Here is a 19,948-nt window from a genome sequence, read left to right on the forward strand (position 1 = left end):
TTTGCTCTTCCCCGTCCTCCCCGGTGGTCAGGTCTGTACAAAGCTGGTCTGACCAATCAGAATTCATGTTCAAAGATTGTTTGATTACGTGGACTGGAATATGTTCCGAGTCGCCTCTGGGGAAAACTTAAATGAATACACCGACAAAGTCATCGAATTCAAAAAAAATGCATGGATGATGTGATGCCGATGGTGTCTTTCAAAACTTATCAGAATAAAAAACTGTGGATTGATGGGAGCCTTGTCAGGAAACTGAAGGAGAGAGATGCTGCTTTTAAACATGGCAAGGTGACCAAGGACAATTTTATGGTCGAACAGTACAAATACGACCTATGCAGATGGATCAAGATGGCAAGACTCAAGTATAGGGACCACGTGGAGGAGCAATTGAGCGGGTCGGCAGGGTCTTTTAACAATTAACAATTGCAAAAAGAAAGCCAATCACGTCACGGACACCAACACCGCCTTACCGGATGAGCTGCATACCTTTTTCTCACGCTTGAAGCGAAACAAATCTGAGCTGCCGAGGAGAGCCCCTGATGACAACGAGAGCTACGTGCTTACAGTGTCCATGGAGTACAAATGTAAGTAATTCAAACGTGTTAACTCTCGCAAGGCTGCCATCCCAGACGGCATCCCTAGCCACGCCCTCAGAGTGCAGACCAGCTAGCTGTTGTGTTTTCTTACATGACATTTTCAAGCTTTCTCTAGCTCAGGCCGTTATCCCCACCTGCTTCCAGATGTCCACTATCATCCCCCTGCCCAAGAAAGGGAAAGTAACTGAACGACTACCGACCCGTAACACTCACCTCCGTCATCATGAAGTGCTTCGAGAGGCTAGTCAAAGACCACATCACCTCTTCCCTCCCCAACACACTCGACCCTCTCCAATTCACCTACAGCTCGAATGATCCACAGAGAAAACAATTGCCATTGAACTACACACTATCCTTACCCACCTGGACAAGATAAATGCCACCATAAAGCTCACAGCCCTGGGACTGAATTATTCCCTATGCAACTGGGTTCTGGACTTCCTGACGGGCCACCACCAGGTGGTGAAGGTAGGCAACATTACATGCTCCACACTGATCCTCAACACTGGGGCCTCATAAGGGTGTGTCCTCAGTCCCCTCCTGTACTCCCTGTATACCCACGACTGCGTGACCTCACACAGTTCCAACTCCATCATCAAGGTCGCTGACTACACAACAGTAGTAGGCCTGATTACTAACAATGACAAGATGGCCTACACAGAGGAGGTAGGCACTCTGACAGTGTGGTACCAGGTAAACAACCTCTCCCTCAACGTTGGCAAAACAAAGCAGCTGATTGTGGACTTCAGGAGGAACCAGGCTGAGCATGCCCCCATTCTCATCAACGAGGTCACCATGGAGACGGTTGAAAATGTAAAGTTCCTCAGCGTACACATCTCAGAGGAGCTGAAATGGTCAAACCACCCGGACACGTGGTGAAGAAGGCACGACAGCGACTCTTTAACCTAAGGAGGATGAAGAAATTTGGCCTGTCCCCGAGTGCCCTCGCAGTATTCTACAGGAGCACCATCAAGAGCATACTTTCGGGCTGCATCACAGTCTGGTACAGCAGCTCCACCGCCGCTGACCGCAAGGCACTACAGAGGGTGGTACACTCAGCCGAACGCACCATTGGGTGCACACTGCCTGCTTTCCAGGACACTTACAAAAACCAGGTGTCGCAGGAAAGCCAAGATGATCATCAGCCACCCAAGCCTCGGCATGTTCTCGCTCTTCCTTCACTCAGACGCGGGCAGTACAGGCGCATCATTGCTGAAACTTACAGACTGGCAAATAGCTTCTACCCTCAGACAATAAGTCTGCTGAATAGCCACCACTAGTGAGCTATCTGTTCTACCCTGCCCCCACCCCAATGGACATTTAACATATCTAACTCAGCTGATAACTGAACCGACCCGCCCAAACCTTAAACACCCTGAAAAATATACTCTTTTACGCCCATCATAAGTTTACAGCCAATGTCATTTTTGCTAATGAGTTCGGTGACCACTGTCCCGTTGCCTGCATTAGAGATGCAAAGCTACGTAAATCTCGCCATTGCATTATTACAAAGAGAAATAACAAGAATTTAAATGAGCAAAAATTATTGTCTGATCTGGGAATGTGTGAATGGGAGATTGTCAGCTATCTGACTCGGATCAGGCCCTAAATTGTTTTATTTCTTTGCTCAACTCTATTGCAGATAAGCATGCACCATTCAGGAAAATATGGGTAAAGGATAGAGCTAATCCCTAGTTCTGCCATATCTGCATATATGGCGTCGACAGAGATGGTAGCCTTGCTTCGAAACTATGCAGTATTTAGTTTTTTATGTATTATTTCTTACATTGTTACCCCGTGCAATTTTAAGTCTTATTATATACAGCCGGGAAGAACTATTGGATATAAGAGTAACGTCCACTTACCAACATTACGACCAGGAATACAACTTTCCCGAAGCCGATCTTCTGTTTGGACCACCACCCAGGACAATGGATCTAATTCCAGTAGTCGACCCAAAACAACGACAATGACAAAGCAGCCACCTGGCCAGGCTCCTTAAATGTGCCCACCGCTCGCGAGTATACTACTCGCCAATGTCCAGTCTCTTGACAACAAGGTAGACGAAATTCGAGCAAGGGTTTCCTTCCAGAGAGACATCAGAGATTGTAACATTCTGTGTTTCACGGAAACATGGCTCTCTCGGGATATGTTGTCGGAATCGGTCCAGCCACCGGGCTTCTCCATGCATTGTGCCGACAGAGATAAACACCTCTCTGGGAAGAGGAAGAGCGGGGGTGTATGCTTTATGATTAATGATTCATGGTGTAATCATAACAACATACAGGAACTCAAGTCTTCTGCTCACCCAACCTAGAATTCCTTACAATCAAATGCCGGCCATTTTACCGACCAAGAGAATTCTCGTCAGTTATAGTCACAGCTGTGTACATTCCCCCTCAAGCAGACACCAAGATGGCCATCAATGAACTTCACTGAACTATATGCAAACTGGAAACCACACATCCTGGGTCTGCATGTATTGTAGTTGGGGATTTTTAAAAAGCAAATTTAAAAACAAGGCTACCTAAATTATACCAGCATATTGATTGCGCTACGCGCATGCACAATACCCTCGGCCACTGCTACTCTAACTTATGCGATGCATACAAAGCACTCCCCAGCCCTTCCTTCGGCAAATCCGACCACGACGCCATCTTGCTCCTTCCGTCTTATAGGCAGAAACTCAAACAGGATGTACCAGTAATGAGAACCATTCAACGCTGGTCTAACCAATCGGAAGCCACGCTTCAAGATTGTTTTGATCACGCGGGCTGGAATATGTTCCGGTCAGCCTCTGAGAACAACGTCAACCAATACGCTGACTCGGTGAGTGCGTTTATAAAGAAGTGCATTGGAGATCGTACCCACTTTGACTATTAAAACCTACCTTAACCAGAAACTGTGGATGGATGGCGGCATTCGCAAAACTGAAAGTGCGATCCACTGCATTTAACCATGGAAAGAGGTCTGGGAATACGTCTGAATATAAACAGTGCAGTTATTCCCTCCGCAAGGCAATCAAACAAACAAAATGCCAGTAGAGGGACAAGGTGGAGTCGCAATTCAACGGCTCAGACATGAGACGTATGTGGCAGGGTCTACAGGAAATCATGGACCACAAAAACCAATCCAGCCATGTAACGAACACCGACGTCACGCTTCCAGATGAACTAAACACCTTCTTTGCCCGCTTTTAGGATAATGCAGTGCCACTGTCGCGGCCCGCTAACAAGGACTGCACCCCCCTCCTTCTCCGTGGCTGACGTGAGTAAAACATTTAAACGTGTTAAGCCTCGCAAGGCTGCTGGCCCAGACAGCATCCCTAGCCGCGTCCTCAGCGTATGCGCAGACCAGCTGGTCGGTGTGTTTACGGACATATTCAATCACTCACTATGCCAGTCTGTTGTCCCCACATGCTTCAAGATGGTTACCATTGTTCCTGTACCCAAGAAGGCAAAGATAACTGAACTAAACTACTGTCCCGTAGCACTCACTTCTGTCATCATGAAGTGCTTTGAGAGACAAGTCAAGGATCATATCACCTCCACCTTACCGGCCACTTTAGACCCACTTCAGTTTACATACTGCCCCAACAGGTCCGCAAACGAAGCAATCGCCATCACACTGCACACTGTCCTATCCCATCTGGACAAAAGGAATATCTATGTAAGAATGCTGTACATTGACTACAGCTTGACATTCAACACCATAGAACCCTCCAAGCTCATCATCAAGCTGGAGACCCTGGGTCTCAACCCCACCCTGTGAAATTGGGTCCTGGACTTTCTGATGGGCCGCCCCCAGGTGGTGATGTCACTCAAACAGAAGGTTGAACTAACAAAGAGTCACTGACAAAAACCAAAACGAAACAGGTGGGGTTTTAGGAGGGGTTCTGAAAGACACTCATGGGAGTGTCCACTGAAAGTTGACTAGCATCATCAACTGGAAGCTAAATCTGCCCAAGAAGAGACAAACAAAATTAAAATCCACACCAAACTTAAAGACAGGAAGCAAAACAAAATGGTGGCGCATAACAAAAACAGGGAAGATCAGACAAAGGAGTATTTTCTAGAAATCAAATAGGGAGTACCAACATCTCTCAAGACAACTAGAGCACTGAGCCAGCCACTCTTAAATAGCACCTGGGCCAGCACAGGGGAAACGCCTTCCAACTAAAGAGATGGCAACCAGCACAGGTGTAACGCATACTGAAATCATTGAAACTACTACACAAGAGAACAGAATATAAACACTGAGGATCAATACTTTATTTTTTTTTAAATGCATGTAGAGTCGGAAGCGCCCACAATTGGGAAGCAGCCTGGCAAATATCAAACAGCTGATTGTTGAGTTGTGGCTGTCAATGAACAGCAAGCAGAAGCTTAAAGGCCTTTCAAAATACAGTTTTGATGAGTCAATGCCACTGGAAAATTTGTGGACTATAATTTCTTTGTGATATTGTACAATCTGTATCCACTCTTTTCATTGGTCGATGGCTGTATGCTATTGGTTGCATTTCAGACAGGGTCGTTCGTTTTATTGATCTCAGTAAGCTATGTCACTGTAAGAGTAGCCTGTCATTTCAGTCAGTTGTGTGGTATTAAAAAATGTCCTTCTAATGTCTCCAGTCGTGTAAAATGAAGTAGAATTGCATGAAATTATTTTATTAAAGGCAATTTTTTCTCCAACCCGCAAGTACAATGACATGAATGCAATGCTTTATTATAGGCCTAAAGGTTTTTTGTTTTTTTTCACCCTCCCCTGTCAACCCCTGGTCTTCAGAGCTGATCCCCCATTCTCTTACTTAGGTCGCGTAAAGGCCGTCTGCACGGATCTGTCTAACTCGCAAACACTCATGGGGTATTTAAAGAGACGTTTGGCTACAATATGCTGTCCAAACATTCGAAAATGTTACCAAGGTGACATTGTCCACTGAACCCCCTTTCATCCTCAAAAGAATCAGAGTTAACCAGAGACTCTGGGTTCGAGCCCAGGCTCTGTCGCAGCCGGCCGCGACCGGGAGGTCCGTGGGGCGACGCACAATTGGCCTAGCGTCGTCCGGGTTAGAAAGGGTTTGGCCGATAGGGGTATCCTTGTCTCATCGCGCACTACCGACTCCTGTGGCGGGCCGGGCGCAGTGCACGCTGACCAGGTCGCTAGGTGTACGGTGTTTCCTCCGACACATTGGTGCGGCTGGCTTCCGGGTTGGATGCGCGCTGTGTTAAGAAGCAGTGCGGCTTGGTTGGGTTGTGTTTCGGAGGACGCATGGCTCTCGACCTTCGTCTCTCCCGAGCCCGTACGGGAGCTGTAGCGATGAGACAAGACAGTAACTACTAACAATTGGATACCACGAAAAAGGGGGTAAAAAAAGTTCATCTTCCCAAAACCGATAAACCTGTAGCAAATATTGACGTTATTTTCATGGGCAAGTCTTCACTTCCTAATTCTACATCTAGCTAATGTGTTTTGTGTTGGTAGAATGAATATTTATGAAATTCGAAAAGGAGATGGCTAATGCTTTGAACCAGTCTCAAATCAATACATATGAAACGAAAGACAGGAATTCTAACAACGCTAGTTAACACACTCAATGCTGAATATTAACTTAGCCTGCTAGCTATTGTAGTTAAATTCTAGGTAATGCACAATGAGTTATGATATCTGTTCTGTCGTCATTAGTGCACGGAGTTCTGACTGTTCTCCGAAAGTAGTGAGGCACAGTGCCAGCTGTCAAAGTCAGATAGGCTACATGCTTGCTGATTTCTGAGAACAGTCGCATTACTTTGCTATAGTACAACTTCATCAACAAGTGGGCAAACTAGCTACTGTATGGCCAGCACTAGGCTGCTAACTGGAGAAGTTTGCTCAGTTGATCGATCATGGTTTGTAGTGAGTCATAGCTAGTGTTAGGCGGATGAGCAAAATCTAGATTTTTAGAGACGAGTTCAACTTCCTTCAAGACAGATCGGATTTGGTACGAGCGTCTTCTAGGAGTGATGCCATCTGACGTGAGACAACAATGGCCTGAGCCCTATACCGCAGTGGCTGAGTGCCCTAATGTTCTGACACTCAGGTGACGCCCCTATTGACTCGTTTGATTGGATTTGATGGGTGACCTAATCCGAGGTGTCCCCAAAGCAGCATCATGCATATCTGTATAACTTCACTCTTTGGTATGCTATGTGGTCTATATTCTCTGCGGTACAAAGACCCGAGCAATGACACACCTACACGTAGGCTATGTGTAATACAGTATATACCCGACGTTTTATTATGACAGTAGCCTACTGTCTGAAAAGTTTCTCTGCCTTCTTCATCAAATTCAACTCAGTCCGCTCTGACCGGGAGTAACCTTTCATTTCCATCACAGACCGGCCCCCAGCACGCGCCACCTCAACGAGTCCAATCAAAAGCCAGGGAATGCCTCCTGTGTAATAATACCATGACGACGCGCCTGTCACTTCCGAGCTGCGAGCGGCGACCAATATCAGACAGACGATGCGGGAATTCAATTGCAATTCATGAAATAAAAGAACGCATTCCCTTTCGTCGCTGATATACCAGGTGTTTTATTCAAGGTAAGTGTCATGATAAAGTATTCTTTCTCGGTGATGCCCACTCAGCGGCAGCCGGCGATGTCCAGATGTGCACGATGCTGTGGATCCAGCCAGTCGCTGCTCGCCATACGGTGCAGAGCAGAGGATGGAAGACTGAGCGTCCCGGTCACCTATAATACATTATCTGTAGGATACATAATATCTATTCCAGATAGGTGGTAATGGCTTTTTGACAACCTGTATCTGCTCTGCTCAATCAGTTTTCCTCCCTTTTTAAATGATCTCTGTCATCCCTGTGGCTTGCAGATACGATTTCTCTGCAGTGCGCCCACTGACTGTTCAGATGGTCAATAATAAGTTTCACATTGATTTGAATGAATAATTACATAAATAATGACTTGTTGATGTACCTTTGTTTATTATCTGACAGAATAACTTATTTTTCGTAATGGGATTTTTTGTCGTTGTTGCCTGTCTTCACCATTGCCTTTGTATGGACACCATAATCAACATTTTGGTTGACGAAGTCTGCACTTTACCATTGACACATGTTATGCATAATGTTACCAGAAGACTGTCCTGTCTCGTAACTCACTCTAGTTGTGAATATCTTGTCCACTGTTAGACTTGTCTGTACTGCTGTTGTCATTTACTTGGCTCATGGCAACTGCAATCAAATCAGGGTGGTCTATTGGAGAGAGCCTGTACTTACACAGAGCATCTATTGTCTGCCAGGGATGGTCCGATGGGATATGTGCACACACATATGCCCTATTCTCTTATGCCATGTTTCTGTCTGCAGGAGCTTTCTTCTGTGGAGTGTTCTTCTGTGGAGTATTCTTCTGTGGAGCGTTCTTATGTAATAGGTTTCAGAGGGTTGGTCATAGGCCCATATCATTCACCGGAGGGTATGGCTATACCTTTTGGTTGAATCAAATGTTTGAGGTCCATCACTTGGCAGCATGGCATACATAGGCTAAATGTCATGGTCTGCTAGCCCTGCATCCAGGTTCATGTATCCTAAACTCAGCAGTGTGGGAGATGGCAGAGAAAGGAAGATATCATAGAGAACCTTTAGTTTCAGATTAGGCTAGTTGTTTTAGTGGTTGTCTGGTATTTTTACTAGTTGCTTGCTTCTGCTACCACTCAAACACTAAGAAGAAAAGCTGTAGTCTGAGCCACATAATCCATTCCATTGTGTGTTGTGAAAACATGCTTACTCAAAGCTTTAAGTATGATTACGCCATTATTTGGAGAAGTCTGTGCACACACGGGCTCATACACACACACACAGTCTGACCCTTCCAGTGGTTGTCCTAGCTGTGGCGTGAGCTGGACTGTTGGCACAATGGCGACGTTGAGCTTTCTCCAGGTGGCCTGCCTGCGCGGACAAGACGAGAGGGTGGCGTGGTCACACAAAAGGCCCATTCACAATCAGTTAAGGAAGCAGTGATTCCCTCTTACTGCGGCCTGTCTGCCTGCCCACCAACCACAGGAGGGATGGCAAAATATTACTCAATTAATCCACTGTGTTATGGTCGTATGCCATTTCCAAACCTCCTGCCCTGTTGTACAAAGCTCAATTATTGAGCAATTGTTTCCCTTCCTTATTCATTCTTGAAGTTCTTTTGATTGTTCTATTGGTTGAAGCTTTATAATGGACATAAGGCCAGGCACCACACCCTAATAGGGTATTTAACCCCCTTACATCATATCACAATCAACTTTTACCAGTTAAATGTGGACAGAAATATATTTTTTGTATATTCTTCCCCCCAGAAATATAGTATGAAAATATGCAAATTAGGTGATATCTCATTAAATATTTACATATCACACAAATAAAATTCTGGACACAGGAAGAATTCATCCTAAATATTTTGGTTTCATTTTGTTAAGACACACCTGGACAGGACTTACACATTATAACTGATTGTGAATAAATACGGTTTTACATCTTTCTATCTGTAGAACACTAAAGAAAGGTACGTAAAATTAATTTGGCACATTTTTCAATAATCTAGAATAAAATTTGACAACCTATGAACAATTCCCTGTGTATAAGACTGTCTAAGGATAACCACACAAGATGTGGTGAATGCAGATGCTTCTGAAGCTGAGGAAAATGAGTTAGCGCGTGTCACGCTGGTATAAAGGATTTGAGACAGGCGAAGGAATACACAATAGGGATTTTTAATACACCCAAAACTAATACGTATACAAAAAAACACTGGGCTGTACCCAAACAAAAGAGCGAGGGTAAACCTCGTTGAACGCCACAGGACTATACCCGTAATACACAATATATAAAGCACGCAGCATAACAGCTGCAGCAACGCATAGGTACTCACACGACCAACGGACATGGGAACAATAACCGATAAAGACAGAGGGCACATATATAACATACTAATCAGGGGAAATGGGAACCAGGAGTGTGTAATCAGACAAGACAGTCCGGGGTTGATGATAATGAATCCCGTTCAGTGAAGCCTAGAAAGCCGGTGACGTAGACCTCCGGAACTGGTGAACAGAATGAGCAGCAGTACCGGGGGATCCGTGACAGCGCGTGAGAAAAGTCTGACTTTCGGGAAATGGCAGTTAAAGACAAGGACACTGAATTTAGACTACCAAATGAGAAACATCTATTTAGAAAACATTCTCTATGAAATGGGCTTTTAAATGAAGTGTGATTCAATGTTGTGAGCTTTGAAATTATGGATGTATGTCCATTTAAAAGGGGTTACAATTCATAACATTTTGAGGACGGTAGTATGATAAACTACCGAATATATAAATTTCATCAAGCTTTTGACATTTTTACTTTTTGGAAAATACTAATATTAATGGACCAAAATACCCTAAAATTGCAAAATTGATAAGTACATGCAAAAATGTCATTTTAGTGCCTGCTCCTATCACGAGTGTGAATTCCAAAACAGGGCTCGTAAACTGCAGCCTCGCCCATCTGGTGGAGGGAGAGAAAGGAAGGGAGAGAGAGAGGTTTAACTTGTTAGTCAGGTTTCTCAAGCAGGGAATCCCAATGCAGTCAGAATATGTCAGTATGTCATTGAGTTGTTAGCAGTGGAGAGATGAAATGTGTCACACCTTTCCGGCTATGTTTCCTCCTCACCTAGGCTACTTTCTTATCTGTCTGTCAATAAAGCATAAAACATACAGGAGAGTCACTGTCCTTTAAAAAGAGAGATGAACCCCAGATCTCCTCATGGCCTCCTTCACCAGGTCTCCTCAAGGCCTTCTTCACCAGGTCTCCTCATAGCCTCCTTCACCAGGTCTCCTCATGGCCTCCTTCACCAGGTCTCCTCATGGCCTCCTTCACCAGGTCTCCTTAAGGCCTTCTTCACCAGGTCTCCTCATAGCCTCCTTCACCAGGTCTCCTCATGGCCTCCTTCAGCAGGTCTCCTCATGGGCTCCTTCAGCAGGTCTCCTCATGGGCTCCTTCACCAGGTCTCCTCAAGGCCTTCTTCACCAGGTCTCCTCATAGCCTCCTTCACCAGGTCTCCTCATTGCCTCCTTCACCAGGTCTCCTCATGGCCTCCTTCACCAGGTCTCCTCATGGCCTCCTTCACCAGATCTCCTCATGGCCTCCTTCACCAGATCTCCTCATGGCCTCCTTCACCAGGTCTCCTCATGGCCTCCTTCACCAGGTCTCCTCATGGCCTCCTTCACCAGGTCTCCTCATGGCCTTCTTCACCAGGTCTCCTCATAGCCTCCTTCACCAGGTCTCCTCATTGCCTCCTTCACCAGGTCTCCTCATGGCCTCCTTCACCAGGTCTCCTCATGGCCTCCTTCACCAGATCTCCTCATGGCCTCCTTCACCAGATCTCCTCATGGCCTCCTTCACCAGATCTCCTCATAGCCTCCTTCACCAGGTCTCCTCATTGCCTCCTTCACCAGGTCTCCTCATGGCCTCCTTCACCAGATCTCCTCATGGCCTCCTTCACCAGATCTCTTCATGGCCTCCTTCACCAGGTCTCCTCATGGCCTCCTTCACCAGGTCTCCTCATGGCCTCCTTCACCAGGTCTCCTCATGGCCTCCTTCACCAGATCTCCTCATGGCCTCCTTCACCAGATCTCCTCATGGCCTCCTTCACCAGGTCTCCTCATGGCCTCCTTCACCAGGTCTCCTCATGGCCTCCTTCACCAGGTCACCTTATGGCCTCCTTCACCACATCTCCTCATGGCCTCATTCAGCAGATCTCCTCATGGCCTCCTTCAGCAGATCTCCTCATGGCCTCCTTCACCAGGTCTCCTCATGGCCTCCTTCACCAGGTCTCCTCATGGCCTCCTGCTTTGTTCTGAGTCTTAGTACTCTGGCACCTGGCAAGGCTCACATATGGATCAAGTCACGGTGTTGACACAGCCTCCTCTCCTCCTCATACAACACTACCTTTGTACTCTCACCTATCACCTGTACAGTCAGTCTCACTTGTGTTTTAATACCAGACAGCCCCTCCCACAGCGGTTAGCCCCTTCTCCTGTGTGATGTTATAAGTCATTACCCAGTCTCAGATAGAAAAGGCATCGGTCACTCAGTGTATCCAACCACTGGAACAGTCACACATGACATAAGTTTAATCATCCATTTTATTGCTATCTAGACAAATATTACAGCAATAACGTACGTGTGGTCACAGTTATGAGTTCCAACGCCACGGTGCAAACAGTTGGAGTTTTGTCGTGTATAGTTTTTTCTTCCCTCCCAATACGCAGAGTCATCGGCTGAGCCGATCTAATTGAGATAATTTGTTCACTTTAGCCTAACAATTCTTCACGTCAGCCACAGTGCTTTCTACCTTGGGTTCCAGCGGCAGCCCAGATTACTCCAACTAACTCCAACAAACCCCAAGACTGTTCCAAGGAACCCAAAGACTACTCCAAGAAACTCCAAGAAAACCAATCACTACTTCAACAACATCGAAAGAAACCCAAAGACTACTCCAACAAACCCAGATTGTGTATGTTTCCATGTGTCCATGGAGAAGGAAAAGGAAGCAGAGAGCCAGCGGGCGGTCAGTAACCTCAGCAGTGTATCAGTTCATTATAGTGACTGTGAGTGAGCTATGGCACTGCTAGATGTGCTGGGTAATTGTACACCAGGCCAGCACAGAGGGAGGATGATAATGCTGGGAGTTGCTGTCTCACTCTGGTTTATTCATGAGTCTTTAGGGAGCATTTTGGAGAGGGGATAGTGTGTGTGTGATGGAAGGATGGGGGAAGGATGTCGTGCTGCTGGAGAGGAGTTGAAGATGTGCTGTTCTCTCATATGAATAATGAATGACTGCCGCTAAAATAGCCTGCTGTGGTCTAAGGCTAATTCAGTAGGTGTGTGTATGTGTGTGTGTGTGTGTGTGTGTGTGTGTGTGTGTGTGTGTGTGTGTGCGCGCGCATGTTTTGTTGTTTGTTATTATTTCTCAGTAGAAACTCATGTCAGAAAGACAGAGACTTACAAAGTGAGTTTGAGCAGCAGGACAATGCTATGGATCAGTGGCTAGGGAAATGAGCTAGAAAATGGGCTGCAGGGACAGACATGGCACACCATAAGCGCCCAACCAGGCAAGATAACATATCATCGCTACCATTTGTAGCTCAATGTCTTTAGCCTCTCTGGGGTAACCATCAGAGATGGCCATGGAGAGGGAGGAGGAGCATGGTTTTCCAGTACCATGGACAGCTACCCAACACTACTATCCTCAGGAGTTGGAGGTAGCTATCATCATCCCTGTTAACACACACACACACACAACATAACCTATTTCACACACATAATCCTCACATAAATCACACACACAGAATCCCTTTCAGTGAAAGTTTCACACACATTTGTTTTCAATCTGGTATAAAGTAGTAGAGCACCTTTCACCCAGTTGAGAATTTGTGTTGAAATACATTCTGAGTTAACGTGACTCATTCAGCCCCCTTATTTCTTTCTTCCTCATTCCCCCTCTCCTTGCCCTCTCACTCTCTCTCTGTCTGTCTCTTTCACTGTCTGTCTCTCTTCCTCTGTCTCTCTCTTTCTCTGTCTGTCTCTCTCTGTATCTCCATCTCTCTCTCTGTCTCGCTCTGTCTCTCTCTCTATCACTCACTCTCTCAACTCAATTAAGTTCAAGGGGCTTTATTGGCATGGGAAACATACAGCGCCTTCGGAAAGTATTCAGACCCCTTGACTTTTTCCACATTTTGTTACGTTACTAACTTCTAAAATGGATTAAATATATTTTTTTTTCAGCAATCTACACACAATACCACATAACGACAAAATGTTTGTAAATGTATTAAAAATAAAAAACTGAAATACTGTTTAAATAAGTATTCAGACCCTTTACTATGAGACTCGAAATTGAGGTCAAGTGCATCCTGTTTCCATTGATCATCCTTGAGATGTTTCTACAACATTATTGGAGTCCACCTGTGGTAAATTCAATTGATTGGACATGATTTGAAAAGACACACACCTGTCTATTTAAGGTCCCACAATTGACAGTGCATGTCAGAGCAAAAACCAAGCCATGAGGTCCAAAGAATTGTCCATAGAGTTCCGAGACAGGATTGTGTCGAGGCACAGATCTGGGGAAGGGTATCAAAAAAATTCTGCAGCATTGAAGGCCCCCAATAACACATTGGCCTCCATCATTCTGAAATGGAAGAAGTTTGGAACCACCAAGACTCTTCCTAGAGCTGACTGCCGGCCAAACTGAGTAATTGGGGGAGAAGGGCCTTGCTCAGGGAGGTGACCAAGAACCCGATGGTCACTCTGACAGAGCTCTACAGTTCCTCTGTGGAGATGGGAGAACCTTCCAGAAGGACAACCATCTCTGCAGCACTCCACCAATCAGTCCTTTATGGTAGTGGCCAGATGGAAGCCACTCCTCAGTAAAAGGCACATGACAGCCAGCTTGGAGTTTGCCAAAAGGCACCTAAAGACTGTCAGACCAAGAGAGACAAGATTCTCTGGTCTGATGAAACCAAGATTGAACTCTTTGGGCTGAATGCCAAGCGTCACGTCTGGAGGAAACCTGGCCCCATCCCTACGGTGAAGCATGGTGGTGGCAGCATCATACTGTGGGGATGTTTTTCAGCAGCAGGGACTGGGAGACTAGTCAGGATCGAGGCAAAGATGGAATGGAGCAAAGTACAGAGAGATCCTTGATGATAACCTCCTCCAGAGCGCCCAGGACCTCAGACTGGACAAGCACAAAGACCCTAAGCACACAGCCAAGACAATGCAGGAGTGGCTTCAGGACAAGTCTCTGAATGGCCACCCAAATCCCGGACTTGAACCTAATCGAACATCTCTGGAGAGACCTGAAAATAGCTGTGCAGCGACGCTCCTTATCCAACCTGACAGAGCTTGAGAGGATCTGCATAGAAGAATGGGAGAAACTCCCCAAATACAGGTGTACCAAGCTTGTAGCGTCATACCCAAGAAGACTCAATGCTGTAATCGCTGCCAAAGGTGCTTCAACAAAGTACTGTGTAAAGGGTCTGAATACTTATGTAAATGTGATATTTCATTTTTTTATTGTAATAACTTAGCAACCTTTTCTAAAAACCTGTTTTTGCTTTGTCATTTTGGGGTATTGTGTGTAGATTCATGAGGGGGGAAAAACAATTGAATCAATTTTAGAATAAGGCTGTAACTTAACAGAATGTGGAAAAAGTCAAGGGGTCTGAATACTTTCCGAAGACACTGTACATTTACACTAATTCTTTGTGGATCTGTGTAATCTGAGGGGAATATGTGTCTCTAATATGGTCATACATTTGGCAAGAGATTAGGAATTGCAGCTCTATTTCCACCTCATTTTGTGGGCAGTGTGCACAAAGCTTGTCTTCTCTTGAGAGCCATGTCTGCCTACAGCGGCCTCTCTCAATAGCAAGGCTATCCTCACTGAGTCTGTACATATTCAAATCTTTCCTTAATTTTGGGTCAGTCACAGTGGTCAGGTATTCTGCCACTGTGTACTCTCTGATAAGGGTCAAATAGCATTCTAGTTTGCTCTGTTTTTTTGTTAATTCTTTCCAATATGTCAAGTGAATATCTTTTTGTTTTCTCATGATTTCTCTCCCACTGTCATCTGTCATTGCATCGTGGGTTGTAATGGGTACATGGGGTTAAAAGACGCATGTACCCTAGGCCTTTCTCTCAGCCATAATCCAACCCCCTCCCTTCACTCTCTCTCCATCTCTTTCCCTCTCACACTCTTTATCACTCTTCCTCTGTTTCGTTTCCCTCCTGCGCTTTCACTCTCTTCTAACTTCACGTCTCTCTCGTTCTATCTACACTAAATGACCAAAAGTATGTGGACACCTGCTTGTCGAACATCTCATTCCAAAATCATAGGCATTAATATAGAGCTGGTCCCCCTTTTCCTTCTATAACAGCCTCCACTCTTCTGGGAAGGCTTTCCACTAGATGTTGGAACATTGCTACAGGGACTTGCTTCCATTCAGCCAAAAGAGCATTAGTGAGGTCAGGCACTGATGTTGGGCGATTAGGCCTGGTTTGCAGTCGGCGTTCCAATCCATCCCAAAGGTGTTCAATGAGGTTAAGGTCAGGGCTCTGTGAAGACCATTCAAGTTCTTCCACACCGATCTCGACAAACCATTTCTGTGTGGACCTTGCTTTGTGCACGGGAGCATTGTCATGCTGAAAGGGCCTTCGACAAATTGTTGCCACAAAGTTGGAAGTACAGAATCGTCTAGAATGTCAATGTAAGCTGTAGTGTTAAGATTTCCCTTCACTGGAACTAAGGGGCCTAGCCCGAACCATGAAAAACAGCCCCAGACCATTATTCCTCCTTCACCAAACTATACAGTTGGCACTATGCATTTGGGCAGATAGCGTTCTCCTGGTATCCGCCAAACCCAGATTCGTCCGTCAGGACTGCCAAGTGGTGAAGTGTGATCACTCCAGAGAATGCGTTTCCTCTGCTCCAGAGTCCAATGGCGGTGAGCTTCACACCACTCCAGCCGACGCTTGGCCTTTCGCATGGTGATTTTTGGCTTCTGTGTGGCTGTTCGGCCATGGAAAGCCATTTCATGAAGCTCCTGACGAACAGTTATTGTGCTGACGTTGCTTCCAGAGACAGTTTGGAACTTGGTAGTGAGTGTTGCAACCGAGGACAGACAACTTTTATGCACTACATGCTTTAGCACTCAGCGGTCCCATTCTGTGAGCTTGTGTGGCCTACCACTTCCCGGCTGAGCTGTTGTTGCTCCTAGATGTTTCCACTTCACAATAACTGCACTTACAGTTGACCGGGGCAGCTCTAGCAGGGCAGAAATTTTACGAATTGACTTATTGGTATCCAATGACGGTGCCAAGTTGAAGGTCACAGTAAGGTCCTTCTACTGCCAGTGTTTGGTTATGGAGATTGCATGGCTGTGTGCTCCCTTTTATACACCTGTCAGCAACAGGTGTGGCTGAAATAGCTAAATCCACTAATTTCAAGGGGTGTCCACATACTTTTGTATATATAGTGTATCTCTATCTCCCTCCTCTTTCTCAGCCCGTCGTAGTCCATCTGCTGTCTGTCTGTCTGTACGTATCTATGTCTTGGTGGTTAGTGATAGAAAGAGCGTGCTGTACAGTTATTTGTGGGAGATGGGGTTAGATAGGGAGCTCTGCGCTCCAGCATTCTGGCTGGCTGCAGGGGGACAGGGAGTGGGTAAGGAGCACTCAGGCTGAGATGTAGCCTACAGTACACGGCTGGGTGTCTTATTATGTAGGCCAAGCCATCAGGCTGTGCATTACCATTGGTGGGTGCTTGAGGATCCACCAACAGAAACATTAGAAGAATCCATTTAAACCTATTATCTTGGAGTGTGGCGTCTGGTGACTGTTGGGTTAAAAAGCTCAGATGGTGTCAGATGAATTGTAGCTCAAGCACTAATGTTAGTATACATGTATAACAAAACATTGACATATTATAAATAGCATATTCTCATACTTTGTTTGAATGTTGTTGTTTTTTGTCGTCCCTTGACTAGGAGTAAGGTGTTGCTGCCATCGTCATCAGATAAACACACAAGGGCAGAAGAAGAAGGACCAGGAAAGGAATACCTTGCCCCGTCAGTGGCAACAGGATTCATTCTCTCTCCAACCATTCACACCTTAGACTTAGAGGAGCTGTCCTGGTGATAAACTACCTGCTCAGAGCATAAACCCTGGACCCTACCTTGGGTTCTAAAGTGACACACACACACACACACACACACAGACAGACAGACAGACAGACAGACAGACAGACAGACAGACAGGATGAAGCTGAAAGAGGATCTGAACCCAGTGCTGTTGCTGCTCTTCCAGGTGACAGTGTGGCTGTACTCTGTCCTAGCCTTCCTCCCCTCCTACCTCTTCAGCTCTGTGTCAGAATCAGACGCAGGCCTCGGCTCAGAACAGGAGCGGGCTCAGAGACTCAAGGCCCAGTCTGTGACGGGTCGCCCCGCGGGGCCCTACAGGGCCATGGGCGCCACCAAGAGGCTGGTGTCGTCCCTGCACCCCGGGGTAGACACACTGGATAAGGTGTTTGAGGATGCATCCAGAAGGTTCCCTGACAGAGACTGCCTGGGCACCAGAGAGGTGGTCATGGAGGAGGATGAGAGACAGAGCAACGGAAAGGTCTTCAAGAAGGTGAGGACAGGAAATGTGACTTGAGGACTTTCTGTTGGGCAAGAAACTCAGGTGTGTTTTGTGTTTGCAGTGAAAACATAAGACCTTGTTCTCCCAAGTCAATCTAGCCAAAACAGGAGAGAACAGCCACTAATACATAACACATATCTCTTGCTCAACAGAAAGGCCTCACATCACCTCAAACACAACACACAGGCCAATCTAAACTTTGCTCAAATAAAGCACTCTCGCTGTGTGTGTGTGTGTGTGTGTGTGTGTGGTGTGTTGTGTGTGTGTGAGAGAGACTTGGAACCCGTTTAATTAAACCCCAATCATCAGGCTAATCCCACTAGTCTAATCACAGTGCTGTTGAAATTCATGTTGCTGGAATAAAATAATGGAGTGTGTTTTGCCACCTCTTGACTTCCTGGACAATGAGACCTAGAACGAAAAACATAGAATAAATGTATTTAAATGTTGTTATTGTTTCACTGGCACAGTGTGAATGTGCATGTGCATTAGTCTGTGCCAGGTCTGGGTGTATGCAGTACCAGTGTTATCCCAGTAGAGAGCAGGAGTTCCCAACTGTTTGTGAGTTTGTGATTCAAATTCCAAAAGTTAAAAAGCGTCCATTAGCAAAAATAAATCCTACTGTCATATTACTTAGCAGAAAGTGCACAACCTCAAGCTGTAGGCTTTACTGTTCACCACTGTGAACTATTCTGCCCTCCAGCATCTTTCCCTCACATTCTGTTTCCCTGAAACTCTTTCCAAAACGTTGTTTCTCTGTATGTCTATTATTCTCCACCTCTCTGCTTTTTCACCTGGTTCTGATCTCTCTCTCTCTCTCTCTCTCTCTCTCTCTCTCTCTCTCTCTCTCTCTCTCTCTCTCTCTCTCTCTCTGTATGTATGTATGTATGTATGTATGTATGTATGTATGTATGTATGTATGTATGTATGTATGTATGTATGTATGTATGTATGTATGTATGTATGTATGTATGTATATATATATATATATATATATATATATATATATATATATATATATAAATATATATATACACATACAGACCTACAGATATATATATATAACATTCTGTGTGCTCTCTGTGGTTCCCTGTAGGTGATCCTGGGGCAGTACCGCTGGCTGTCCTATGCCGAGACCCACAAGGCGGCAGCACGCTTTGGCAGTGGTCTTGCAGCGTTGGGCCAGAGGGCCCACAACAACATTGCCATCTTCTGTGAGACCAGGGCCGAATGGGTCATAGCCGCACAGGCGTGCTTCATGCAAAACTTCCCCTGTGAGTGTCCACACACACACACACACACAACACACAACACACAACACACAACACACAACACACAACACACAACACACAACACACACACACAGCCCAGGACTGGTTCATGTACAACCTCCCTGTGAGTACTTTTCATACATAGACAGTTCATCACTCTCTCTCTCTCTTTTCTCTCTTTCTCTGTTTATGCATCAGTTATGGTCCCATGGAGTTTAATAGATGTATAGTTGTAGTGGTGTGTGAGGAGGGTATACATAACATCTGAAATATATCCAGCCCAGCTGAGGAAGAAGGTCAGTTTGTCCCTGTTGCTATGCCACTGTTATATAAGTGTCCCAATTATCCTCCTTCTCCCCCACCCCTCTTCTTCATTTGGCCTGAGGGCTGTATGCTTCTTCTCCTGCCTGATGCCAAAATCAGATGCTCACATAGACCCTCTGACACCATAGACTCAGCCTTCCGCCTCTCTCCATAGGCTCTATTCATCCATCTCTCAGCCTTCCTCCTCTCTCCATAGGCTCTCTATTCATCCATTTCTCATTCTTCCTCCTCTCTCCCTAGGCTCTCTTCATCCATTTCTCATTCTTCCTCCTCTCTCCCTAGGCTCTATTCATCCATCTCTCAGCCTTCCTCCTTTCTCCATAGGCTCTCTATTCATCCATTTCTCATTCTTCCTCCTCTCTCCATAGGCTCTCTATCCATCCATTTCTCATTCTTCCTCCTCTCCATAGGCTCTCTATTCATCCATCTCTCAGCCTTCCTCCTCTCTCCCTAGGCTCTCTTCATCCATTTCTCATTATTTCTCCTCTCTCCATAGGCTCTATATTCATCCATTTCTCATTCTTTCTCCTC

General features: G+C 45.7%; 2 protein-coding genes across 5 annotated transcripts in view; both read left to right on the forward strand.

Annotated features, from left to right (window-relative positions):
• The first annotated feature begins 7,033 nt into the window (after positions 1 to 7,033).
• The window catches only part of LOC129822339 (fatty acid CoA ligase Acsl3-like), a 113,418-nt gene continuing 100,503 nt past the window's right edge, over positions 7,034 to 19,948 (forward strand). For all 3 annotated transcript variants that reach the window (XM_055880554.1, XM_055880555.1, XM_055880556.1), the window contains exons 1-3: positions 7,034 to 7,177; positions 17,171 to 17,813; positions 18,919 to 19,096. In XM_055880554.1, coding sequence (XP_055736529.1) covers positions 17,442 to 17,813; positions 18,919 to 19,096 — 550 coding nt within the window. In that variant the 5' untranslated portion in view covers positions 7,034 to 7,177; positions 17,171 to 17,441. The remainder of the gene's footprint in view (positions 7,178 to 17,170; positions 17,814 to 18,918; positions 19,097 to 19,948) is intronic.
• LOC129822340 (uncharacterized) lies at positions 7,187 to 17,164 on the forward strand. Of its 2 annotated transcripts, none has more exons than XM_055880558.1 (2): positions 7,187 to 11,324; positions 11,400 to 17,164. In XM_055880558.1, exons 1-2 carry the CDS (start codon positions 10,558 to 10,560, stop codon positions 11,533 to 11,535), a joined length of 903 nt encoding a protein of 300 aa, XP_055736533.1. In that variant the 5' UTR covers positions 7,187 to 10,557; the 3' UTR covers positions 11,536 to 17,164. The 2 variants fall into 2 exon arrangements, with proteins under 2 accessions (XP_055736533.1, XP_055736532.1); XM_055880557.1 differs by having other exon boundaries at positions 11,425 to 17,164.

This window comes from Salvelinus fontinalis, chromosome 24 (genome assembly GCF_029448725.1).
Source record: "Salvelinus fontinalis isolate EN_2023a chromosome 24, ASM2944872v1, whole genome shotgun sequence".
Classification (NCBI taxonomy): domain Eukaryota; kingdom Metazoa; phylum Chordata; class Actinopteri; order Salmoniformes; family Salmonidae; genus Salvelinus; species Salvelinus fontinalis.